The 27861-nt window shown below is 38.9% G+C and overlaps 1 protein-coding gene and 1 non-coding gene across 6 annotated transcripts in view; both read left to right on the forward strand.

Moving 5' to 3' along the window:
• rc3h1b (ring finger and CCCH-type domains 1b) overlaps positions 1 to 27156 on the forward strand; it is a 31113-nt gene extending 3957 nt beyond the window's left edge. Inside the window, exons 2-19 of one of the 5 annotated variants that reach the window (XM_016245032.1) lie at positions 1926 to 2374; positions 4558 to 4678; positions 10197 to 10436; positions 10520 to 10695; positions 10935 to 11135; positions 11248 to 11380; positions 15833 to 16064; positions 16157 to 16384; positions 16570 to 16769; positions 17477 to 17904; positions 19637 to 19798; positions 19894 to 20040; positions 20142 to 20361; positions 23099 to 23189; positions 23302 to 23392; positions 23513 to 23647; positions 23757 to 23851; positions 25005 to 27156. In XM_016245032.1, the coding sequence (XP_016100518.1) occupies positions 2144 to 2374; positions 4558 to 4678; positions 10197 to 10436; positions 10520 to 10695; positions 10935 to 11135; positions 11248 to 11380; positions 15833 to 16064; positions 16157 to 16384; positions 16570 to 16769; positions 17477 to 17904; positions 19637 to 19798; positions 19894 to 20040; positions 20142 to 20361; positions 23099 to 23189; positions 23302 to 23392; positions 23513 to 23647; positions 23757 to 23851; positions 25005 to 25167 (3294 nt within the window). In that variant the 5' untranslated portion in view covers positions 1926 to 2143 and the 3' untranslated portion in view covers positions 25168 to 27156. The remainder of the gene's footprint in view (positions 1 to 1925; positions 2375 to 4557; positions 4679 to 10196; positions 10437 to 10519; positions 10696 to 10934; positions 11136 to 11247; positions 11381 to 15832; positions 16065 to 16156; positions 16385 to 16569; positions 16770 to 17476; positions 17905 to 19636; positions 19799 to 19893; positions 20041 to 20141; positions 20362 to 23098; positions 23190 to 23301; positions 23393 to 23512; positions 23648 to 23756; positions 23852 to 25004) is intronic. The other 4 variants (XM_016245035.1, XM_016245036.1, XM_016245034.1 and 1 more) reach the window with 4 other exon arrangements.
• Positions 9258 to 9327, forward strand: trnaa-agc (transfer RNA alanine (anticodon AGC)). Its single transcript has one exon. It is a non-coding gene; the product is annotated as a tRNA-Ala (tRNA).
• Positions 27157 to 27861: the final 705 nt, after the last annotated feature.

The raw sequence follows: 27861 nt of genomic DNA on the forward strand, positions 1-27861 counted from the left end.
CGTCTACAGATTTCTTGCCATATGTCTATGTTTCTTGCATCTCACGACTATGTCGTGTATGAAATAATGTCTGTGTGCATGTGTGTAAAACAACAAACTGACGATTTATATATATAAACATTTGTAATTGTAAATACATTGTTGTGATTAATTGTGTAGCTGTAAAAATAGTTGCCTGCTGAAATTGAAATGTATATACATCTTCATCATGATTAGATAGACACAGTGAGTTTGTCTTTACTATACACGTTAGATGTGATCCACCTCATAGTAACAATCCTGTCAGATCGTCCATCCTTTGAGTGAGAGTGTAACGTTACAGGTCGGGCGATCTGGTTTCGTGGTTAAAGTTAACCTTTTCGACATGTTTCCGTGTTGTTCTTGCTCAGCAAAAGCATGGATGTGATGTTGTCTGGGGGTTTGGCTAAAGGAGAGTGGGACGGTGGGCGGTGCTCGGGGTGGTGACTGAAGGCAGTGACTGTGTAGTTCTGACGTCAACTTTTTACGGAAGTCACAACGGTTCGTGAAAAATAGCTAGAACTTTAAGCAGGCTGTGGACTGACTGTTTTGAAACTTATATGGAAGTTAAATATCCCCAAGACCTCAGTAATCGTGAAAAAAGCCAGGAAATTTCAGTTTTGACAATATGGGACTTTTAAATGGCTTGTAAAAGTGGTGTGCCCATTTTACTTTCACTTTAAAATAGCGGCAATTCGGAGTAAAGCAATTGTCCGTTTTTAGTTGGTTTGAATTTTCCCTCTTTTCCTCGCTTTCCTTCGCTTTTAAATAGCTTTAAAGCACCGTGCACATTTTACTTTCACTTTTGAATTAGCGACAGTTCGGCGTCAGTTGCTTGAATGCAACAACAAAATACAACGTCAAGCTCACTTTAGCGTGTATATATATATAAAACATAGAACTTTTATTAACAAAACAAATAAAAAATACACCTATAGGGCAAGCTATGCCTAATATCAAATAACTTGCATAAAGTTTAATAGGTATACAAAACTGGAAATAAGTAAACATGTATAATATATAACCAAATAAATAAGAAACGTAGAACGTTTATTAGCAAAACGAATGTCAAATAAAATAAATGACAGTTTAAATAAAGTAAAAATCAGCAAACAATGTGGAACGATAAGAAACTGTTTAAAAAATCTTCCCAAATCATCTTAGATAAACGGCAAAATTCGACAGGCTTTTCAGAATCGAAAATACTGCCAAACCAGGAGCTTTTGCATTTAGTTTCAAAACTAAATCATCCGCCATCGTCTTGTCTGTGTCACCTCACTCTTCTTGTCAGTCAGCTCGACTCGCTCTCCTCACTGGAGAAATGAAATCTGATCTGTGATGCGACTGTCGTTCGACACGCTGCATTGAGCAGCCGCGTTCAGTTTTTAATTATAGTGTCTGTTCTTTTACTGAACTAAATGATTTTTATTACTATAAAAAATCAAAGCGACGGTGGGAAAGTGACGTAACCGGTGTTGCGGCTTAACACCATCAACACCGTCTATCGCGGCAAGCCTAATTTCCATTAGTCTGAAAGATGACATCTTATGGATGAAGAATAGCCCAAAATCTCAAAATTGACCCGTGCATGGAATAACAGTGGTTTTGCCTGTAGTGTCTTGCCTTGCTGCTCAGCTCAACTCAATGCTTTTCAGAAATTAAGTAATGCTCCTGCCTCAATAGGTTTTAAACAATTTATTCTTATAATAAATGTTTAAACTGTAGTGTTTTTGTTAGTTTTCTTGTTTGTTTGGGTAGCAACAGCTGCCAGACATGGTTGATCTACACTACGCCAGTTGGTTCATGTTGGTTAATAATGTGCATCATGTGAACCCACCACTAAAGATATACTATTTTCTATTTTCCATATTTGTCAGATTAATCATCAACTGCATCTTTTGTTCCAGGTTTCAGGTTTCACACCATGTGATGATCACCCGGGACGTGCGAACTTAAGAACTCCTGTGTTCAGAAGATTTTTTGATTCCAGTGGAATCTTTCTTTTTTTTCCCCCCATCTATTATTCCCTTTTTGTTAAATGACACACCCGATCACACATACACCTGCACGCACACCCAAGAGAACCCCCCCCACCCTTGTTTACATGTAGAACAACCTTGCTACGATGCCTGTACAAGCTCCACAATGGACAGAGTTTTTACTGTGCCCCATATGCACCCAGACGTTCGAGGAAACTGTGCGTCGGCCCATCAGTTTGGGTTGTGGCCACACCGTTTGCAAGATGTGCCTCAACAAGCTGCACCGCAAAGCTTGTCCGTTTGACCAGACGGCCATCAACACTGACATCGAGCAGCTGCCTGTCAACTCTGCCCTGCTACAGCTGGTTGGGGGTCAGGTGAGGCATTTCAACTGTGTTTACAGAGTAGCATAACCAGGGCTGTGATGGTGGCAGTTTATTACCACCGTGGAGGTAAAGGGCCAACCACTGGCTGTTTTGGGTTAGTTTCTATCAGTGTAATCACCATTCTATAATGATGTGCTGCATTGAACCATATGAACACACATCACTCACTCATAGAAATCAGAGATTGCACTGCGCACACACAGAAACATTCAGGGGCACAGGACCTTGTTGACCAAAATTATATTTAGCAATAAAATGGCTTTGATAGCATACTAAAAAAGCCACAATGACATGGTAGTGTTTTTTTAAGTAATTGAACTTGCAGTATTTTTTATTTTCCTCTTGCCTCTGTAAAGTTCATAAGTGGAGCGCTGTTTTGTTTACAGTGGAAACCAAGGAAATGCTTTAAGCGCCACCTGCTGGCAGAGAGTGAATCTGCGTCTCATTCAGCTCCTCTGTCGTTTGTTTCATGCAGATATTTTTTATGCATAGTTTCAAACCATTCTGTTTTTGCTTCAAATTTCGAAATTATACAATGTAATTTAGATTAAAAACGGCTCGTGTTGCATGTATGCAGCATCTTTGTTTGGATCATGATTAAAATGCAGTGGTTGCCTCTAATTTTAAATGGAAAGAGCACAGACAAAGCCTTAGTTTGTTTATATGAAGATATTTCTTTTATTTGTGTTATTTATTTGATTTGGGGCTTGTTTTAAAATTTCTATTTAGTTTTATTTATATTTACATTTATATTAAAATTTTGTAATTTAGCAAACACTTTTATCCAAAGCGACTATCAAATGAGGACAAAAGAGCAATAATTTACAAGTGCTATATTAGGATATTATTATAGTGTTATATTTCAATTTCACAAAGAAACGTGCAGTATTTTGTCTAAGCAATAATAAAAGGAAACATTTAATTGATCATTTGTTTTAAATCTCATTTTGTTTAAAAAAAAAAATCATGAATCGAATCGTGAAATCAAAATCGTGAGTTGAGTGTATCGTTACATCCCTAATGAATATGTTATATGATGCATATATTTAGCAAAATGCCCTCTCTACAATTTATTTTTCTATCTGACAAATGAGTTTATGGTCACCGAATATGTTTTTTCTGAGGTAATCAGAAAAACGGTTTATTGACGTCTTTGCGCAGCTGAAACACTAATTGATTACATGAGACAGGATATGGATTGTAAAGTTGTACTCTTTCTTTTAACTTACCTTCAGATGTTTAGTCATGATTATTTTGTGCTGAAACTGGTATTAATGTGGAGGAGATGATCAGTTCACGTGCTGCATCTGCTGCTACAGCGATCTGTCACTCCACATTAAACTGAGCTAAATCGGCATTTATTGTTTGAATGCTGCAATACAATGGACAGAATTTGAAATCTGAGACTTTGTTTCATATTAAAAGTACCAAAGCACAATGCTTATTGCGATTATATTGGATGGGAGGTGCCCTTCAACGGTCCGTCCATTAACTGAAAACAGGCTAGACTAATCGATTCTTGGGATTTAAGAATCAATATCGTTCCATAAAAATGAGAATCGATCAATATTGAGATATCGATATTTTTTACCCAGCTCTAGTATATACCTGGTCTGCATTTTGCTGGGGAAAACAAGCAGCGTCTTTAGTGCCTTCATATTTTTCCAGATACTCCAAAGCAACTGATAAAAGTTCGAAAGAGCGATCTTCCACACAATTATGACATTTATGTTTGATGTTGCTTTGCCATTATAGATCACCTGCAAAAAAAGACCGAGTGCGATGCGAGCGACTATTTGGGGAAGAGAAACGAGTGATTCCATGTGTAGTCCGATTTCCCATTCGTGGGAAGTCCGGTGACTAGATCGTAAGACAGAATACAAAGACGACATGGCTTAATCCAAATTTATGGGCTCATGTACCCCTCAGTCAGCACAAATCCAGATGTTTCTATATTCGCAATATTAAGTTGCTAAACTGTTATTTCTTTTGTAAACAGAGCTTTGCACTTAACTTGTGTGCAACCGCTATTATTATTTATTTATTGTATACCATCGCCAGTGGTATCCTGCCACTGCGGTGGTGCGGTTGTCACACTCACCAGCGCAGCCCTAAGCATAACCACAGGTTTTCAGATCACTGTGTGCTTCATTTAAGTTGTCTTTTTCTCTCAGGTTCCCAAACAGCAACCTGTGGTGTTCATTACATGTCCCGAGGACACCAAGCATTATGATGAGGCACGGCAGTGTGTTGAGGAGCTGGCCCTCTACCTCAAACCCCTCAGCAGTGCACGAGGTAACTGACATGCTCTTAAAAGTAGTCACCTTTTTTTTTTGTAGTCTAAATTAAAGAAAATTGAAAAAGTTTATTTAATAATCTGTTTACCAAATGTAATAATCTGCATTCAATTAATAAATGTTGAGTTTTATAAAAACATTTAAATTTCATATTATTCAGTTTTATATGTTTTATGACCGTTTTAATGATATTAGGGCTGTATAATATTAAAACTATTTAAAAATCATAATAAAGCATAGTGCTATTGTGAATTCACAAAGGCTGTGATTCAATTAAATAAACATTTGCGCTGCGGGTTTAGTGTGTGGTTTATGTATATGTGTGTAGCTTCTGTGCATCTCAGAGCGGCTCCGTACACAGTAAATGCTGTTTCACATGAACTGTTATTATTTACATGTGCGGACCATCTCAGACTTCATCTTTGCATATGGTGCGAGTCTGAGTTGCTTATAGGCTAGTTGCATATCGCCGCCATCTTGGATTTCCGGTCTAGGGAGTGTGGGCATAGACACTTACGGTTTTGTTAAATGCCAGTGCAGAGAGCCGGAAAAATCCAAATATTACCTTCTATATGTTTAAAGGACTTATAATGTCACTTAAAATGCAACTAAGATCTACGATGCTATTCTTACTATACTGTAAATGTTAATTGAGCCAGTGGCATTTGAAGCTTATGTATGTTTGGGTCAGGTGAATGAATGAAATACACACGTTCGTACTGTTCACGAAATGAAAGTTGACTTGAACTCATGGTGTGTACTAGGGATGGGCGATATCTTATCGTTTGCGATATACTGATAAAAATTCTCCACACGATAAGAATTCGTCTTCCCGCGATAATAACGATAAAGTCTAGTTGTTGACATATTTCTGTGTACGACTGTGTGGAGTGACGTGAAGGAAGGCGGACGTGAAATTGAGCAGCTCCTTCTACAATCTGGAGCAGGTTTGGATGGGGCTGTACAGTGCGACAAAAATCGGACTTAGCCTTGAGTAAATGTACTACAGTAGCACATGTGCGACAGTTTTACATGTGTATGAGTCGTTTACAAACCTGTTGTCCAACAAAGATATTTTAATTTATTGAAATGCTTTTTCTCCATATTAACTTCATAACATAGTCGAGTGTTCGAAATAACTTATTTTTGTGATCAGACGTGGTTTCGTATCACCGAATAAGGCAGAAATCATACTATTTTATAGCATCATATACAGTGATAAAGGCTATTTCGATTAGCATTGCATTATAAATATACTTTATCCATATAAAAAATACTCAAGATTGCTTGAAGAACACAGATACCATATATTTTGTGCAATCGCATGTTTATTGTCTTCAGGTTTCCTCAGTTAAAATTTCTTTATCTGCGTTTTATTCAGCTACAGCGATCACTGGATACTTTTTCCTGGAGCATTACTTCTACTATGCATATGTGGAGTTTCTGCGCAAGGGCACCCTCCTGCTTCCAGTATGAATTAAACGGTCACAACACCCTATTTTGGGTAAAAATAGGAAAGATAATACTTTTCTCTAAAGCAGTGGTCGCAACCCGTCGATCGCGTGAAATTAATCTAAATCAAATCAAAAACAACTGCCCGTGCAGATCATGATTAAAGTGCAGTGGTTGCCTCTAATTTCAAATCGCTAGATATTTTTTGTTTAAAGCCAGTTTGTTTGTTATAAAGCAAATAGCCAATAAATAAAGTTGCTTAAAAAACAGTATCAGAATCCAATTTGCTAGTTTAAAAAAAAAAAAGAAAAGAAAATCTGAATTCTGAATCAGCTATGATCGGCGCATCACTAATTAAAATACTAAGTAAAAGGCCTCAAATTTGAAATACAATCTGGGATGTCTTTTTCTATCAATCCTTCAATAGGTAGATCTTGTCTTTCATAAAGGCCGAGGTCAGGGATCTTGAGCCTAAAAAGGTTGGTTAGGATTCCCTAAAAGGATTATCATCATTGATATCGTTATCACAATAAATATCAGAAATTATCGTGATATATTTTTAAGCCCATATCGCCCATCCCTAGTGTGTACACATAGCTACATAATGCCTTTTTCCATTACCAGTTATGTGAATGTACAAATTACTTATTTCTCACAAATGTTTGTATTACATTGACTTTTTTTTAACTGAAGTACATTTGCCTTGTGAGACATCAATTGACCTTCATAAATATCCATTTCTCAATTCTGCACATACATCAGTTTCTTCCATCAACATTTTCACAGCATATTATGAAAACTTTTCAGTTGCTGAAATTTCCGTGCATTCCTAGTTTTTGCAGTTAGAGATCGACCGATACAGATTTTTTTTTTAGAACCGATACAGATTATTTGCATGTTTATGTGACTGATAACGGATATGCAGAACAGTACTGAACTGAACAAGCATCTTTATTTATAACACTGTCAGTACTGTAATTTCACTCCCTCCTTGCAAACAAAACTTTATGCATCAGTAAGGGGGTCTAAAACTGAAAGAAAAAAAATTATAATTGTGCACCATCATTAAAGTGTCTAAGTAAATACTTTGATCAGTTAAAGGGGTCATATTATGCTTTTTCAATTTTTCCTTTCTCTTTTGAGTGTTACAAGCTCTTGGTGCATAAAGAAGATCTGTAAAGTTGCAAAGATTAAAGTCTTAAATCCAAAGAGATATTCTTTATAAAAGTTAAGAGTCAACCACACCTACCTAAAACGGCTCGTTCTAACACGCCCCCACATGTCTACGTCACGATGTGGGAAGATTTGCATAACGCCGCCCAAATTTTCATGCAAAGAAAGAAGGCGTAACTTTTATTCTCGCTGTAGTATTGTTGTTGCTGCCGCCGCCATGTCGTGAAGGCGCTGTGTTTCGTTGTGAAAACGAAACTACTTTGTTTGGCCTTCCAAAAGAGGACGATATCCGCTTCGTCATGCCTGGAGCTGATCCGTGCTGGTCGCTGAGGAAATACATCAACTTCGTGCTGTGGATCGCCGGATCGGCTTTAACCGTGGACGAAGCGGAGTCCAGCGGGTCGTCACATGTGGTTGCCGCAAGCCCGCCCGCCGCTGCTCACTCTAGCTCCCGGCGTCTGCTCACTCAGCCCGCCGTGTGTGACGCTGTGTTTCGTTGTTAAAGTGAAACTACTTTGTTTAGCCTTCCAAAAGAGGACACGACTAGAAATCAGTGGTTAAGTTGTATTTACAACACTGTTCTAGAACAGTTCAACCCAAATATTCCGATGTGTCCAGCGCATTTTATGGAGGACTGTTTCCTGATCCTGGTAGAGTAGACTACAATGCCGGCTGTTCTGACTCACAGACTGTAAGTAAGTTTTTTATATTTAAAGAATTTGCCACTGACGATTCAAACGAGAGTTTTGAGCAGTGTAGAGTAGCTTTTGTAGTTTGTCATTTCTCCGATCACAAATGCAGACATGGCTTTGTTTAAAAAGACAGTATAAGTCATTATAATCCGTAATTATGTCCCCACTGGATGCAACAAATGCCTCGTTTATAATGGGTTTTAATGTTTTTGTCTCATTGCTCCGGCCTAACAGGGCATCACAGTATGGTAAGGGGCGTAACATTCCGTCACACGCTTGAGGTATTCGGCCAATCACAATGCACTGGATAGCTGGCTAATCGGAGCACACCTCGCTTTTCAGACTGATGAGCTTTGTAAAAATCGACGCGTTTCAGAAAGGCGGGGCATGGAGGAGAAAAAATTATGTACAGTATGTGGAAATTAATGTGTTTTTTTTTACCTTAAACCGCATAAACACATTTCATTACACCAAATACACAAAATAATGTTCTTTTTAGCTACATCATATGAACCCTTTAAACAAACAGGCAACAAATAAAGAACATAAATAAAGAAACCTAAAACATTCTAAACCACCTGAATAAAAAAAGCTTTTCTACTTTAGTGTAGTTTAGTACAACCAGTTGAGCAGAACAACACTGCAGTGTAGAAAACAGTCTTTCAGCATTCTACCAACACTAAGATTAACAATACATAAAATAGATTGTTATACGTAAAGTCAGATGTTTTAAACAGAATGTAAATAAACCACAGGGCAGTCTATATTAATTTTGCATAAATGTAATCATTAATTTATTAAATACATCATTGCAATTGCAAGTCGATCTCAAATGGCATGTTATCAGAGTTATTAATAGTATTTTTGTCTGTCTAGATTATGAAATGCCTGCTTTCAGAGCACTGTTTTTATCTGTGCGCTTACACAGAATATATACTCAAATCGCGATCTCCTGCGGAGATCATTTCCACAGAACTGTAATTACTTAGATGCTTATTAACGAAATAAAGGTTATATAGAAAACGTTAATGTAATTTAGGCAGTCTTGAACGAGTGGATCTTGTTAAAAGCTACATACAGTGGTCATACTGGAACATGCCTGAGCGTCAATCACGTCACAGAATGGAACTCATAAATGGCAGCTTTACGAGAATATAATTACATTGCATAAACAACAGAGAGAGAGTTAAATTAAGCTGGTTTGTTTCCAACATACACTTATTTAAGTCTGTCGTATTTAACAACATTTTAGTTGTTAATGTTCCTGTGGCTCAGTGGTAGAGCGTTGCGTTAGCAGCGCAAAGGTCGTGGGTTCAATTCCCAGGGAACACACACGATGATAAAAAATGTATAGCCTGAATGCACTGCAAGTCGCTTTAGATAAAAGCGTCTGCTAAATGCATAAATTTAATTTAATTTAATTTGAACTCTTTACATCTTTGAGAAGTAACTTTATGGATTGCATGACTCTCCTTGAGTTTACCTCTTAACGGCAAGCTTAAACGGCATATCAATCAATTATGTAACGCATCTCATTTGTGCATTATTGGCTGATATGTTAAGTAAAGCATATCAGTTAAAGCAAATCAAGTTACTTTAACTGTAAACGCCATGTTGACTCGTCTCTCTTTAAGATGCAGTGCCATAATGGCGGTCTTGTGTGCAATTCTCATTATCGTGAATCCGATATTACAAAACCGATATCCGATAATGGAAAAATGCTTACATATCGGGGAAAAAACTGGTAAAACCGATTGTCAGTTGATCTCTACTTACAGTATCATAGTTGTGATGTAATGAAAGTGTGCGACAGAACATTTCTTCCATATTGTGATGTACATCTGAGTGACACAGATTATCCAAATTGGAAAAAAAAGTAGGGAGGTGACTTGGTTCTATCCTTCGGTGGATGTGAAGAAAGTGGTGGGGTTTCAGTGGACTAAATGATTGGAGAAATACAGCATGTCACCAGAAAGATGACTGTAATTTCACCAGAAGATTGAGTTATGACAATTTAAAAAAATATATATGGGCTCACAATCTTTTTTCTTTTTTTTTTAATTAGCTGCTTTGATTAATCGTTCACTGTAAGTTCAATTAGATACATTAAAAAAAGGGTGAATTTTCTTCTCATGCCAACTTTAAGCCAGTATAATGGGAATGGGCAAGTAATTGATGCATATTTTTGGCTGTATCTAGGATTGGGGTTGAGTAATGCTGCTCAGAGCATGCTGAGCCGCCCCATGCAGAGGAAGCTGGTGACTCTGGTGCACTGTCAGCTGGTGGAAGAGGAAGGACGGGTCAGGGCCATGCGGGCAGCCCGTTCTCTGGGTGAAAGAACTGTTACTGAGCTCATTCTGCAGCACCAAAACCCCCAGCAGCTCTCCTCCAACCTATGGGCTGCTGTCAGAGCCAGAGGCTGCCAGTTCCTGGGCCCTGGTAAGATAACACTAAGCCTGTTCACAAAAATTCGGTCTTGTGGAAGTTCTAGTGTCTTATATGTTGGCCTTTTTTATCTACAGCCATGCAGGAGGAGGCACTAAAGCTGGTGCTGTTGGCTTTGGAAGATGGATCCGCTCTTTCCAGGAAGGTTCTGGTCCTCTTTGTGGTCCAGAGACTGGAACCAAGATTTCCTCAGGCCTCCAAAACCAGTATTGGACATGTAGTTCAGCTCCTCTACCGTGCCTCCTGCTTCAAGGTAGGTACCCTTTATTGTGCACTTGATCTCATCTGAGCTTTTCACAAGCATCTTATGAGATGCTTATCTTATGAGTTTGTTTTTTTTCTCGGTTTTGTTTTCTAATTCATATTCAGATTTGTTGGAATTCTGTTGCTTTTAATGTGCAAATTAACGTTTTCATCACCTCAACAGCTTATTTGCAATAATATTATCAGCTGTAGCTCTGAGGTTTCAATTAAATCTCTTATGTGTTGTAGGTGACTAAGCGAGATGAGGATTCATCACTAATGCAGTTGAAAGAGGAATTCCGCACGTATGAGGCACTTCGGAGGGAACATGACTCTCAGATTGTTCAAATCGCAATGGAGGGAGGGCTCCGCATCGCGCCCGATCAGTGGTCTTCTCTGCTGTATGGAGACCAGTCTCATAAGTCTCACATGCAGTCCATCATTGACAAGGTATAACTGCCGTCTGTTAGCACGACTTGATAATTTCATGCACTCTTTCAAATGGCATAAATAGTATTATGTCTCAGAATAATGGACAAAGGGAATACTGTTTGTCTTTCAGCTGCAGACCCCAGCATCATTTGCTCAGAGCGTGCAGGAGCTAACCATCGCACTGCAGAGGACGGGTGACCCTGCCAATCTCAACCGGCTGAGACCTCACCTCGAGTTACTCGCTAACATCGACCCCAGTCCAGGTTTGCTAAGACAGACAAACCTAAGATGATGACTGAGCATCTGAGAAACTGAATTAGAGCTTAGCGGTATGACGCGGTATGACCCGTGCTGGCAAAATGACTCTGAATGCACACAGGCTAATTACGAGCAACAGGCAAAACAAGTGAAAAATGTCAATTTTGGTTGAATTTGAGGTTTTCACAAAAATGAGGTCATTAGGCCTTTGTCTAGTGGTCCCAATGAAACGCATAGTTATTAAACAACTAAAATGTTCTTTATTTGTACTTTTTCTGAGACGTCTACCTTCTTTGTTTTGAAAAGTTGCATTTGTCCATCGGAAGCAAAGCACTTGTGTCTGATGTTTTAGTTTTGAATAGAACATGCAGGAACGAGAAAATAAAGTGCGGGACTTGATTGATGTTAAAAGAGTTAAGAGCAATAAGCCGCAAAAAGGATCTTACTCGCGCTGACTGACACGTCCGAAGCGTGCGCACAAAGACAGTGCGCAATCCCGATATACACGTACACACAGAATTGCAGTATTTCAAAATATCTGTCTTTGCAAATATTCACATAAACAATCTGTTATGTTTTAAGTTAACTTTTGGTTAACTGTTAGTGAAAAACATCTGATGTGTGACATTGTATTAGATCTGTATATTACAGTAGGTCTTAATATATAGTCCGTTTGTTTCATTATTGTTAATCAAACAATAAAAGAAAAGAGGGAATCACTAGTGCTCTCGATTGAACTGCTTTATTTGTAATGAATACACTGAAGACTATGCAGTGATTTTTACATTTGATTATTTGTTTTTCTTACTTGAATGATTTTGTTTAGATGTAAAATGTGAATTTTTTTTATTTGTTCACTGCTTATTTGCATCTTTGTTCTTAATTTTAATAACAGTGATAAAATAAGAAAATATATTATGAATAATATAGCAATTATTATTAAGAAAATAATTGGAGGAAAAGATGCATCATGCTGCATTGAGAATCATTTATAGTCGAATCATTACACTCTGAATCGTAATCGAATCCTGAGGCAAGTGAAGATTCACACCTCTAGTCGCAATAATGTCTTCGATGATTGGTTAAATAACCCACCACCACCACCACCACCACCCCCAACACACACACACGTTTGGTGCATTGTGGTATCTTGGGGAAAAAAAGTTGTACATATATTTTTCCTATAGATTGGTATGTGCCGAATTTGGTGGTATTAACTAGATTTTTCTCAATTTATTTTGCTGACTCGATCTACTTTAGACCGGTGTTGCTCAAGTCATTTTTTTCTGATTCCAACAAATGATACATCATTTTGATGTTAATAACTCATTTTTTAAAATTTGCTCATTGTGACTCATTTTGCCAGCACGGGTAACCCAAGTTAGGTAACCCATACTCTGAATTTGTTCTCTATTTTACCCATCCAAGTAAGAGGTGAACACACCCATCGTGAACACTCACCCGGTGGGTAGCAGTGGGCAGCCATTCGCTGCGGCACCCGGGGAGCAATTGGGGGTTCTGGTGCCTTGCTTAAAGGGTTAGTTCACCCAAAAATGAAAATTAGCCTGTGTTCTACTCACCCTCAAAGCAGCCTAGGTGTACGTGACTTTCTTCTTTCAGACGAATCCAATCGGAGTTATATTAAAAACTGTCCTGGCTATTCCAAGCCTTTCAATGGGGGAAAGTGGGTGTTGGTTGTCAACAGTTCAGAAGACGTGAAATAAAGTGCACGCATCTGTAATAAAACGTCCCTCACAAGGCTCCGGGGGGTGAATAAAGGCCTCCTGTAGCGAATCCATGCATTTTTGTAAGATAAATATCCATATTTCAAACGTAATTAACACTTTTTTTTCCTCACTTCCGCTGACTATCGTATGCGGAAGCCGTTCCGGCGGATGACGTAAGACGTCAACGTTGCGCAATTAGTGACGAACGCAGAAACAAAACAAAACGCCGGTCACAAATTAGTAGCACAAAACGAGGATTTGTAAAGAAAAATGTCGGAGGATTTCGATATAAGCTAAGAGGAGACCGATTTTCCTTTGCTCCTGCATTTCTCAGGCGCGTGCACGATGCCTACGTACTACGTCATCCGCCTGCACGACTTCCACGTACGATAGTCAGCGGAAGTGAGAAAAAAGTGTTAATTACATTTGAAATATGGATATTTATCTTACAAAAATGCATGGATTCGCTACAGGAGGCCTTTATTCACCCCCCGGAGCCTTGTGAGGGACGTTTTATTACAGATGCGTGCACTTTATTTCATGTCTTCTGAACTGTTGACAACCAACACCCAGTTTCCCCAATTGAAAGGCTTGGAATAGCCAGGACAGTTTTTAATATAACCCCGATAGGATTCGTCTGAAAGAAGAAAGTCACATACACCTAGGATGCTTTGAGGGTGAGTAAAACCCAGACTAATTTTCATTTTTGGGTGAACTAACTAGGGCTGTGCGGGTCTAGTCGACTAAACGGTACAGCTCCTACTAGTTGACACTGAAAACAGTAGTCGATTACACGACAGAGAAAAAAAACAAACATGATTTTATCATTCAAATTACCATAATTTTAACATTGCATTTAAAACATTTTAAATAAGTTAAAATAAAACGTTTGAAAAATAATGCATTATTTTTAAAAGTTTATCTGGGCGGAAACTACATTTTTACCTTAGACCTCACATGTGTTTTCTTCGTGTCAGTTGCGGCGAGTTAAAAAATGACCATGCGAAAGACGAGAAGGTGTGGGATTATTTTGAATTAGAAGGAAATGGAAAAGTTTTGTGTAAACTGTGTAATGTCAAATTGTCTTACAATAACTCTACTGGAGCGATGCGTAATCATATTCAATACAGGCACGTAGGCGTTAGCTTAGAGGCTGGCCAAAGCCAGCAAATGTAAATCACGTCATTCACTACAGCCCGCAGCCGCTGTGATCCCATCCGCGCCGTCTGTTCATCTACCGAACACCCACTTCGGTGGTGGTGCGGGATGTCCAGGCGCTTTCTGAAACACTATCAGCTTGCTTTTCGTTATCTCTGCGTGCCTGCGACTTCAGTTCCTGCCGAGCGCATTTTTTCAAGTGCAGGAATTTTATTGTTAATCGCCTCAGGTCCCGTCTTTCACCAGACCACGTTGATAAGTTCACTGAACAAATAACGCATGGTCTGAGTAAGTAAAATGGGCATTGTTGCATTTTGTTTTTAGACAATATAACCTACACGAAGTATGTTTTTAAAAGCCGTTTTAATGCTATTTCTTGATAAACCTTCCTATTGTTTTTGACTTGTGTTTTAATATGTTGGCTAACGTTATATGAAGATTAAGAATTCTGTCAGGCTATTGATTGTTTTTCTATTGTTCTGCTTTTCTGTTGATTTGAATAAATAAGCTATGCTTTGACCGACGTTGAGTGTATGCTCTTCTTTTATTTCTTTTTAACGACCAGCTAAATGCTAAATGAAATGATAACGCGAGGCAAGTGTGCGGCAAGCGGAGTTCATTGAGGGATTTGACAGTAGGCGCGTTTCCATTACAGATTTGCGCAAAACTTTGGCGATATTTTATAAATGTCGATAAAAAAGTATTGCAAAATGACGGTGTTTCCATTAACCAATGTTATGCGACTAAAACGTAACCTTTTGCCTCTCGCGATAAGTCATGGCAACGGATTTTGACAGATTTTGGCTATATTTATTCAAAAGAGGCTTGATATATGGGGGTTTTTGCGAAATTCACGCGTTTCCATTAGGCGTATTTTCAATTCACAATTTCAACTTGCGCAATTTTAAGGGTAATGGAAACGCGCCTAGTGTGATTCATAGATTTTTTTCTATTCAGAGCTCTATTCAGAGTTTTTTTTTTTTTTTTTTCTTACCATCTTTTGGGGGTTTCTTGCTTTTAGACTAGTCGGATACAAAACTTCCGTTTAAACGACAGTCAAATTAGTTGTCGCGCACAACCCTAGAACTAACCCTTTAAGGGCACCTCAGTCATGGGTATTGAACATGGACAGTTCCCACCGGTACTGAGACTAGAACCTGCGACCTTCAACAAGTCTGACTCTCTAACCATTAGACCACAACTGCCCCTATTTTACAGTAAAATAGTCAAAATATTTTACAGTAGAAGGCAGTTTTTTTATTGCAATGTTACACAATATTAGTGTTTTTACTGTATATTTGATCAAATTCAGCTTTGGCGAGCATAAGAGACATCTTTCTAAAAATGTGAATTTTTTTTTAAACGAATAATACAATAATATAAAAATGTAGGATATATTTGCTGCGTTTTTAGGGTGTCTGATATATATATATACTGTGAAAATAAATTTGTATCAAATTACTCGTACTGTAATTTAAAGTTTAAGGTCATACCACCCACCCCTAGAGTGAATTAGTAACATCTGTACCTGTTCTGTTCTGTGATGTTTTGTTTTGATTCATCTTTATTCAGATGCTCCTCCTCCGACCTGGGAGCAGCTGGCGAAGGGGCTGGTGGGGGTAAAGACGGTGGTGCATGGCCTAGTGGACTTCATCCAGAACCACAGCAAAAAGGGTGCCGACACGCAGCAGCCTCCACAGCACAGCAAATACAAGACGTACATGTGCAGAGACATGAAACAGAAAGGAGGCTGTCCCAGAGGAGCTAGCTGCACCTTCGCCCATTCTCAGGAGGAGCTGGAAAAGTGGGTGCCCTTGTAACATCTTGCATATCTGGTTAGTGTTAAACCAAAAACTTGCTTAACAATCAGAATCTCATTTGCTGTTCGCTCTGCAGGTACCGTAAAATGAACAAACGTCTTGCTGCACGAGTGCCCTGCATCCCTGGCCTGCTGCCTGAGGAGGTGGTCCCGCTGGAGCCTGGGCGAAAGGCCTCTACACTTACCAATGGGGCCCCTCTTCCCCAGCTCATCCCCAGAGGCACAGACCCCTCCACATATGACCTCTTACTCAAGCCCAAGATGAACGCCACTAGCCTGAGCGCTCCTGGGTCTCCACCCGACACGTAAGCCTTTGCTTCTCAGTTTGACTTCTTGTTTCCTGCTTTTCTGTCATTATCTGAATTGTTTTGACTGCAAGAGCAACAGCAAAAGTGCTGAGATAGTGAGAAGTGCTTAATAGGTTTGGCTTTAACAGGAAGGAACAACATAATTTAGCACCGACTCATTTCTGCCTCTTGTCTCTCTTAAGTTTGGATAAATCTAGCTTAGCCCTGACATCCCACCCTGTGCCTCACCCCAGGGCAGAGCACTTACCCATGCCCAAGCACGTGCCAGTCATGCCCAGAGGTGCGCCACAGATGTATCCACAACAGCAGCCCGAGCTCTTCTATTCAGAGCCCACCAGACCTCCTCCCTCAGGATCTCAGTATGATGCTCAGTACCCAACAGGTGATTGGATTTGCTCATATGGATGGTTTCTGGTTGTGAAAGTCTTCTGCTCTCAAGATTCTTGGAGCTCTGTAATGCCATCTAATACTGTGTCCTAACCAGGTCATTTAAAAAAAGGTGTAAAAGATGAATGCTGGGTATTGCCGACCAACCGATTTAAATAAACTAGGCTAATTTGTTAACATGTATGCTAAATAATTAACTGGAAGATATCAGTTGATGTTTGTCTTAGCTTGGTGTTAATGAATAGCTGTACATTTTTGTTGAGGGAATTAGGTCTATTTTTAATTTTCAGTTTAATTGCAGATTTATTATTTGTATTAACAGATAAAACAATAAAAAAAAATGATGAAAAGTGAATTCAGGCAATTGCAACATTATAATGTAAATAATGAATAATGGATATTCATTTAAAGATTTGCTTAAGGGGATAGTTCACCGAGAAAAAAAATAAAATAAATTGCTTATAAATTTACTCACCCTTAGGACAATCAAGATGTAGGTAACTGAGCATTTGACAGTGCAAGCGCAAATCTTCTTAATTGGCCTATTTTCTTTGCAGTGTGAAAGTAGATTAAAACAACTCTTGACGGCATGCAAACACTCATGAAGCCATTAATTCGAATCAAAATATTTATTACACCAATTTTTTAACTAAATATTTGTCTTGGTGTTTCATAATGCTCATAACCTGTGTGTTCTTACAGGCAACCCCTACCCATACCAACCTCCACCGTATGTCCATCCCCGCTATATACGTAATCCGCCTCCCCCGGGCGAGTCTGCAGTGCCACCTTACCCAGAGCCCTACCCGGGTTACATCCCAGATCGCCAATATCCAAGCCACCACTCTGGTCCCCCTTTCTCAGCCCACACATATGCACCAGCCTCCCATTACAGTCGCAGACATGGACACTATCCTGTACCCCCACCTCAGTTTGCCCCGCCCAGAGACGACTTGGTCAGGATGAGCCCAGTTCCTCTGGACATTCCACCAGCCGCTATGCCTCCACCTCCAGCAGGGGCTGCAGGTTCTCTGTACCACCCCCAGGAAGTGTCATCCAGAGACAGATACCCACCGGAGGGGTACTATCCTCCTGGACCGCACCCCAGCCAAATGCGGTCCCACATAGGAGTGAGTTCTGTTCTTCTTTTGCATGCTAAACAGTAGTTCCCCTTGCTTGATATGCATGCCTATAACATTTGTTGTTTACAAATAAGTTTTATTTAATGAACATGATTTTAATATTATGTTTAGTGATCAAGCAGGAATTGTGTGCGTTCAAAAAGAACAATAAGTTTTCAGGTGCGTAGAACAAAAGGGAGAAAATTTTCGTCCAACAAGTCGCTGAATTAGTCAGCACACTGATTTTTTTTTTCCAATCAGACCAAAAAAGGTCTCTCAAAAATATAGTTTTTATTTTCCATATGCAAGAAGGGAAAAAAGTGGCAAAGTGTATTAAAAACTGACCAAAGAGCAGACGTTCAGCCCATGCTTTCTTCAGTGCTCATAAGGCCAAAAAAAAGCAATAGCACACTTATATAGGCACAATTGCAAATTCTTGACAGCTGATCTTAATCAGTGAGGGATAATTGTCATGCCAACAATTTCATGCAAAACATGCAAGATCCATCTCTTCATTTAATCCAGTCAGGTTTAATATTATGTTTAGTATAATATTTATTGACTTTTTAATATATTTAATACAAAAAATATAACTTGAAGTTCTTAATAGCTTTTATTTTAATTTTTACAGCTTCCAAGAAAACAATATAGTAACGTATTATCATTATTATATGATGTATGGATGTGTGCACGCGCTCGGGTCCTTTGAATAATGTTAGCAGATTAAAATTTTAATTCTAGTTATGGATTAGTAAATGCTGACATTAACATTAAATGAAATTACTAGGATTAATAAATGCTTTAAAATAGGGCTGCAACAACTAATCGATAATGAAAATAATAGACAACGAATGTCATTATCGATTAGTTGTGTCTAACCGCCGCGCACGGAAAACTTCTGCCTGTCACGTCAAATTACAGCAGTGAATAACGCATTTCTATGGACGAATGCATCTAAAAATAGCGGATTAATCAGAGTGAGCTGCTGCGGGAAAGATGCGTGATCCAAGCTGCCCGAAACATGAGAATGCTTTATTTTAAACTTCAAGCTAATGCATTAGTGTGATGTTTAACACGGCTTGCCCTACCAGGCGCTTTGACAGATGCATGTGCTGTTTAATGTGGGAGATATGTTTCCTCAGCGCATAAACTGCATTTTACGGTAATATCCTTTTCTGTTAATGTTACATATTCTGGTGAATGTTTCTATTTTGCATGAAGGCTGGTCCTGACAGTCTGCGTTAAACTTCAGACTTCACTGAACGAGGCGTGCAATGCAAATGTTAATTTTAAATTCGACTAATATTCATTCTTTATTCACAATCTCCTCATCACAGGCAGGCACAGCACTCATTTCATTTCATGTGTTTGTGTGTGCTGTCTGAGTCACTCATAGTACGTGCCTATATCGTGCACTATATCGAACATTTTTTCTGTCGATATCGAAGGTGTAACGTCGATAAATATCGATACTGTTTTATCGCTCAGGCCTAGGCCAAATAATCGATTATCAAAATAATCTATATAGCAGCCTTACTTTAGAATAATTTTTTATTGTTAGTTCATTTGAACTAATGTTAACATATGGAAACATGCTGTAAATTTAGACAATTTTAAGAGTCATTACTGTTTTTTTACCGTTTTTTTAAGTCACTTGACTTGAGCACTTGTTGCACCTCAACCAGCTCTAGTCAGTTAATCAGTGTAAATCTCCTAATCTGATTTATATGTTCTCCCCCAGCAGGACCCGTATAGCCGCTCTCAGCCCAGTCTGGATGACTTGCATCGCAGGCGCAAAGAGCTGCTTGTTCAGCTAGAGGAGAGAAAAGTCATCTCTCCTCCCCCCTTTGCTGCCTCCCCAACTCTCCCTACACACCCGTTCCCCAATGACTACCCTCGGGAGGTGAGTCCTGAACAACATCCTGCTGTCCTTCATGGATCATGAATATAGTGCTCAACTTGTGCTCTTTTTCATTTTTGAATTCTGAATGTCTGCAGTATTTGGAGGACGGCTCTAAAGCCTTTGGAAGTCGGGAGCCGGACTACGCTGGGCAGTATTCCCCCTGGTCATGTGACACCATAGGATCATACATTGGCTCCAAGGATGCTAAACCAAAAGATGTCAGTAGTGCTGTGGAGATGATGGCAAGTGATCTACCTCATGCTTTGTCTTTCCGTACATCAGATAAGACTATCAATAACAGAGGTTTTATTTGTCATTTCCTTCCTGTACTGTCCTACAACAGAATGCAGAGGGGAAAGTTCTCCGTGAACCTCCACTGGACACCCAGCGGCGCTCTGCAGAAGCCAAAGACGACGATCCCATCATTCCCTTTGGTCCTCTGCCTACAGTGTCTCCTTTTGGTGCCATTTCACGTACCTCTAAAACGGGTTACCAGACCACTGTGCCTGTACAGGCCATAGCATCCTCACAGGCCTCGGGCTCCAAACACATGACCATGACAGGTGACTGGACATCTTTATAATACCTAATACTTAGTCATAAATAGGAATAGGAACTTAAGAACTACTAATTCTTAGTACCTTTAGTACTTTCGTGATTTGTTATACCCGATTCATTTAAAAATCTGCTCATAATTTGTTAATGAAATACTATTGGAGTATTTTAATATGGCCTGACTCTGTAAAAGTGCATTAGTTCAAACCAGGGATATTATCGTTAAATAAAACTCCAACTATATTTCAGCTACCCAAGGCATTGGTTCTCATTTTTTGTTTAGTTTAAGTGAAGTAAACTAAATAACTTAAAAATAACTGAAATAACTAAAACTAAATGAAGTAAAACAAATAAATAAAAATGAATGAGTACTATATAAACATCTTTAAAAAAATACTAAAACTTTAGTTTTGGAATTGGACATTAAAATGTAAAAATAAAATCTAATTCAAAACATTAACAATAAGTATAATAGTAACATGACGCTTGTTCAAGCACTGTTAAAAGAGTTAGTTCAGCCAAAAATGAAAAATCTGTCATTAATTACTCACCCTCATGTTGTTCTAAACCCGTAAGACCTCCGTTCATCTTCGTAACACAAATTAAGATATTTGTGATGAATTCTGAGAGCTCTCTGACCCTCCCATAGACAGCAGTGTAATTAACACGATCAAGGTCCAGAAATGTAGCAAGGAGATCGGTAAAATAATCCATGTGACAACAGGGGTTCAACCGTAATTTTACGAAGCTACGAGAATACTTTTTGTATGCAAAGAAAACAAAAATGACTTTATTCAACAATTCGTCTCCTCCGCGTCACCCTGGTGCCATTATGGAGAGTACACAATACATTTAAACAAAAATAAAAGATAATTTGTATACAAAAAAAAAAACACTTCTCATTTCCCAACCCTAGCTGTAAAGCTGGAATGTTCTGCCAGTCTTCACGAATGATCAGTAGATATCATAATTTGATTCAGGATCACTTAAAGAGTTTTTAAAGATTGAATTGAATTGTGTGCGCTATTGATTTAAGGTAGGGGTGCTCCGATCAGGATTTTTGAGGCCGATCACAGAAAGCAGTATCTGCCGATACCGATCTTTTTAAAGCCTTCTTTTTATATTTTATAACTATTTATAGTGATACTCCAATCAGGATTTTTAGACATTTATTCAGGGCCTGAATTTCATTTTTGAAAATAGGGGGGGAAGGAGCTTTCACACAGGAGTCCACTACTGAATCATGTCTGTTTACCACAAGCACAACATTTATCCATTATTTTGATTTCAAATCCAAACATTGTCACTGAAAATGCTTTTTCAGCATTGCAATTCTTTTTTTACACAGTACAGTAACACAATCTTTCACAGACATGTTTAAACACAATAAATATAAGCAAAACCTTATTCAATGCTTTTTACTTTTGCATTTACTTCTAGATTTATATATTAAGTTGCTCAAGCAAGTGGCAAAACATTTAAATTACTTTTCTTGCGTTATCACAAACTTACCATTGACAGAAATAGTCAGCTCTACTGCCTTTCCTTTTGCGTTGAAAGCAAGCCTGCGGTTCATAAAGAACTTTGTTTTACTACCTCCACCAGTGCCATTTATTATTGCCTTCTTTATCTAAAAGTGCTCTTTCCCTTTAAACCTAGCCAAAAAGCCATATGTGTTGACTGTGAAACACGGTAGACTTTAATAATATGCATTTATGATGTAATTACTAAATTTTCGTGTCAATCCATGTTCATATTTACTGCAAAAAATGCAGAAACTCCTGGAACGCACTGCCGCACCGCAACGGTGTGCTGTGTGAATGCTTTAATCCGTTAACATGAGCACGGAAAAAATACGCACCACATATGCACTGCAAACAGAGTAATGTGAACCTGGCATTATGTGTGTGTGCTGCGAGTGTGCATGAGCGCTCAGTCTCCAGTCTCCGTGCGAGCGCTGAATGGTTAAACACTGGCAAGAATTAAAAAGTAATGCAATTTATAAACTTTAGTGATGATGTGACACTGCCTTGATTGTGCAAGTGACAATTTCTGTGTCAACTGTGCAGCGTGCTTATAGACAGACGCGATGTGTGGTGATTTGAAGCCATTTGCGTATTTTGAGAGAGAAAGAGCGCGTGAGCGCGCGGTGATTCACTCACGCTGTTTGTGAAATTACGTCTCACACAAAGTTTTCAAATTACTTTATAAGTTAATATATAAATATTATTGTTATTAACTTATATATATATATATATATATATATATATATATGTTAAGTTAATGAAGAAATATGAATGAGTACCTCACCTTCAGCATTATAATTATTTCACCCGCGCCGGACAGAGACTGAGACAGTGCTGCTGCATGTCATGCCAAACCTCTCACGGCAGCGTCATCAGCTTGAGATCGGTCTTTTTAGGGACCGCCGATCAAACATCCCAACGTGATTATCGGCTGATAGTGATCGGTAGCTGATCAATCGGTGCACCCCTAATTTAAGGTGCAGTCATATTTACAGTTCTGCAAATTTCATGGGCAAAATCTAGTCACTTCAAAAGGAATCCATTTGTTTAGGAATTTTCGGCCAAAGATTTCCACACATAGAATCTGGAATACAAAATCACAATTTTGCCCACAGAATTTTGCAGACATTTCACTAATGTAACTGCACTTTTAGACTTTCATTCTTCAACAGTTGTGGAAACGTCATTTTGTTTTTGGTAAATTGTTTTCTCCTTACAGCAGACTATCCATATGGAAACCACAGTGGATGGGGAGGAGCGTCGTACCCTCAGCACCAGAGCATTAACTCTCAGGGACACTTCAGCGAGCGGTACTGAACTTTGCCTTTTACACTTCCAGAACAGAACAAGAAAAGATGCATCATGGCAATACTAGAATTTTCAATTAAAATATAATTGAATTGTTTTTCGTGTTTTTGCCAGTCTGCCAGTGTCTGCCTCTGACCGCGAGCAGCTCAAGATTGAGCTCCAGCAAGTCAACCAACAGATCAGTCAGCAGACACGCGGCATGGAGGTGTGTATGAAATCTCCATCCAAATTCATGACTTACAATGTACAGCCTTATATTCATGTATTCTTATTCATATAGTCTTCTATTCAGTAGTATTAACAAACCTCTCGCATGCACACACAGGCGTGTGCGCTGGCATCTCAGCCTGCGGCTGGAGTGAAGTGGTCTTCAGGTGGCACTGTGTCTAGTGAGCAGCTCAGCCTGGAGCTTGATCACGTAGAGCTGGAGATCAAAAAGAGAACCCGTGAAATCACCATTGTGAGTCAAACGGCCACCGATAGTGATTTATTTTCCTTGTGAGGTTATTTTTTTGTACAAGTGTTACTAATCTAGTCTAAGCTAATTGAACATGTTCCTATGATTGAAGGAGAACCAGGTGGCCCATGAATACAAGCTGAATGCCGCTGAGAATGGGCAGACTGACCATAAAGCCCAGCTGGAGGAGCTCTCTTTAGCATTGGGGTGAGTGGGGAAAGAGGCCATTCACACACAACACGGTTTTGCATTTTATTACGCTACTTTTCCATTGTTTTTCTCTATAAACATGCATTAGACCAGGGGTGTCCAAACCTGCTCCTGGAGGGCCACTGTCCTGAAGAGTTTAGCTCCAACCCTGATTAAACGCACCTGAACCAGCCTTCCAAGGTCTTCAGACTGACTAGAAGCAGAGAGTGCGTCTCAGTCAGCTCCTTAGTTCAGTGATCAGGGAGCCGGCCAATTTAAGGGCTTTCAATCGTGAAATACTTCCAGTTAACTGGAATGTTCACTCCCTGAGAAATCCCACAATGCACTGCAAAAACTATGGAACACTAATACTTACTATGCTCCCTTACCAGAAATTACATCACATGAAACAAAACACACAAGCCAACTCAAATATAATGAGATAGAAGGTTTGAAAAGACAGTTTAATTTTAATTTCATTGCCCTCTCACATTTCTAAATGGAAAAAAAAGTGCATTCTGTCTGAACGGCCCCTAACAAACAAATGCTTTTCCTCTAAAGATCTGGCAGATATCTAATTAGACTAAATGTCACCTTAAAGGACTCAGTCCTGTTGAGTACTGTTAGAAGTTATGTTCATATGTGAATATTTCCATTTTGCACAACTGGTATTACACTACTTTTATTTGTAATGCATCATGTATCAAAGTTTGTCAACATAAGCGCAAATATCACCCAAATAGTCGATTAATCTTTCTAATAATGGTTAGATTAGTCAATTATCAAAATATTTGTTATTAGTCTGTATATTTAAAATTACGTTTAACATTTTAAATTAATTATAAGTAAACTTATAATGTAGTAATTAATTGTGTACACTTAATGTTTAGACAATTTGAGAGAATTACTCAAAATTGAGAATATTTAAGTAAACAAAATGCAGCCCTAGATTGAACCTAGATCTCCATTCTACATCTGTTCACTATTACACTGTGACTTGTTAGTCTTGTTAGGCTCAGCAGTCTATTCCCTCAGGCTACCATCAGCAAAGACCTAAAACAGCCCCTTTTGTTGTCTGTTCATGTTGCTCTGTTAGCCAGTAGGCATGTTTGAATAATGTTTCCACAAAATATAGTCCTCTCTCTGAATGTTCTCCTCTTCTTTCCATCAGTGAGGTGTCTAATGGATCCAGTGGCATGAAGCCAGCCAGTAGTATGGGTGGATCTATGCTCTCGCTGACCAATAAGACGTCTTCTCTCACCCTCTGCTCCGCTGACCAAGCAGCGAGTAGCTCAGACCTTCAAAAGAATGGTGTTGTTCACTCTTGCTCTTAAGAGTACACACACACACACACACACACACACACAGACAGACAACCTCTCCAGAGGTCAATATTCCTTCTCAGAGGGCTTTGAAATTAATCTCTTGACTAATTCGAACCAGTTTCAAGAGACACAAGATGTGTTTTTAATATTCAGATGGAGCTGATATGAGGGACACACACACACACCTGCATGCTGCTACATGCATGCACCGACACACACTTCTGTTTTATTTAGAAAAATGAGCAGTATCTGCCGTGATAAACATTTTCTTTCTTTTTGTTCTGTGAATGAGCTTTTTGTTTTAATGACTTCTCATCGCCTGGAAACCAGGGCATCTGAATAATGCTTACTTTGTTGTTTTCCCTCTATATCAAGAAAGAACAGTCAACCCAAAGCTAGCACAGACAGGATGACACAAACTAGTGGAATCAAAATGAGAATCGAGCGCACTATTTTTAGCATCGGGGCTAGTTGCTGATTGTGCGGTCGGGGCTCTGTGGAAATGTTCAACTCCCTGGATCTCTGCAGCCTTGAATATGATCTGACTCACCAGGTTTAAAGTAGCATGGAGAACCTTTTATGAATCCATTTTTATGGACTGTTAACACGGGTCTCCCCACATGACACAAGACCGTGGCAGTGTATTGCTGTAAGGCAATTCGATTGGGCTCTGGATGACACAAGGGGGAAGAGAGATATATCTATATATAATCAGTTGTCAGGTTTTGTTTAATTTATGGTTTGGCTATATAACTGTTAAAGAATTTGTAAATGTGTGGTGACACGTGTCTAAAGCATTCTGTTTTATAGAATGCAAACGGATGTCTTGAAAAATTTCCATGAGTGTGTGTGCTTTTTAGTAGAAGAGGTGCAACACTTCCCTTGTGTTCTTCAGAGCACTGTGGTCGGGATGAGTTTTGTTTCTCCCAGCGGCACAGTCGTTTTTCGAAAGATTACAGCCTTTTAGGAAATTATTTCATCAGCTTTCCCTAACTTCTGTGAAGTTGCATATTTGGCTCTCCTGGTCGAGTTTGCATATTCGAGTCTAGCCACTAAACCGCTACGTAGAAGTACACCAGGGCAGTAGTTTCGACAATGCCAGGTTCCATAGCGCTAAATGATCGCATTACAGTTTTGTACATTGTTAAAGGGATAGGTCAACCAAAAAGGCAAATTCTGTCACGATTCAGTTACCCTTACAAGGGGGGGAGGGGTGAACTGTCCCTTTAAATAAAAATCCAGACAGCTGTTCATTATAGAGGAGCTATTTAATGTCTTAGGTTTCCTCTGTGTAAACTCAAAATTAGTTTGGAATCAATTCTTCAGAGATGATTATGAACATCTGCAGAAACGAGATAAGCAGAATATTCAATGCGACTCGTGAATCGAGGCCTGTTGAGTTTATCCTCCATCATCCTGCTTTGACTTAAAAGGGTTTTTACACAACAAACCCAATGACTGTTTCCAAACGAGGCCCCGTAAATGAAGAGAACAAGATTATTCGAAGTCTGAAGTCTTCCTACAGTGATGACATTCTTCACGTGTGACTTTTTGTTCTAGTCTCTTGAGACCGACTATGATATACAGCTCCAATTTTGGGTGCAACCTCTTAATGTGTAATCTTTTGTGGTTTTTGTGCTATAGCCGTGGTGATATAGTTGATTTCTCTTATTACGATGACTTGTAGTCATTATTTGTTCTTGCTTGTCAAAGAGCAAACGCAGCCTTTTCAAGCAGTCGCCGAGATAGAAATCCAGCTGTGCCGACATGCAGAGATGACGTCAACCTTACTATCGAGGTTAAACTTATCACGTGATGTCCATCGCACTCACTGAGGAAATTCTCCAGAATGTCGTCTTTCTCCTTGCTAAATTGTTACCTCCTCCCCCTCCTCGACGTGGAAATTGAATTCTCGTAGTTTTTTTATTTCATGCTGTTGAAGATCCCGTAAACTAGTTAAGGCTTTGCCTAATATGAGATGTGTTGTGTAGCTTATGATTTAGCTGAGCTTCTTGCTTCCCTTCTGGTGAATCTGGCCTCTGACTGGATTTAGAGCTTTCCACATTCTCCTGTGGTTCAATGCTGCTCTGTAGCCCAATAATTTAAGAGAAATTCGTAAAAACATGTCCAGGTCACATTTCAGCAAGGAATATAAAGGAAAACTATTTATAGGGCCAATATCGATACTTCAATATATTATATAGTATGCTTTACACAAAAAATGTAAAACAGAGTTTTAGTTAAATCTACTACTACTAGACTTACTAGCATTATTTTTTTTAAATACAGCAATTTTTTGGATTCATTTACAATGATTAAAAAAAAGAACTATACTTTTTCAAGAAATGTCAATGCAATATAAATACTACTTTGACATTTTTATGAAAATGAAAATTATTTCATCCCATAATAATTATATGACCTGGGCATGTTCTTATGAGGTTTTATGAAATTACACTTTCTAGAATTTTCTGTGCCACCTCCAATTAGCAATTATGCGCAATGATCAACTTTCAAAATTAGGTAAATATTTTTCTAAATTGAGGAACGTTACACCAGGAGGATATAATGCGCTCAGTGAATTCCCTTTTATATTCAAACGGGAAACCAAAACAATTGCAAACCGCTTAAAACTGAGCAGGATACGTTTCAATTCAGCGGCTTATTTTGACGTCTCATCGATAGAGGCGTGTGCATAGTTAC

This window comes from Sinocyclocheilus grahami, unplaced genomic scaffold, assembly GCF_001515645.1.
Source record: "Sinocyclocheilus grahami isolate Dianchi unplaced genomic scaffold, SAMN03320097.WGS_v1.1 scaffold742.1, whole genome shotgun sequence".
In the NCBI taxonomy this organism is placed as follows: domain Eukaryota; kingdom Metazoa; phylum Chordata; class Actinopteri; order Cypriniformes; family Cyprinidae; genus Sinocyclocheilus; species Sinocyclocheilus grahami.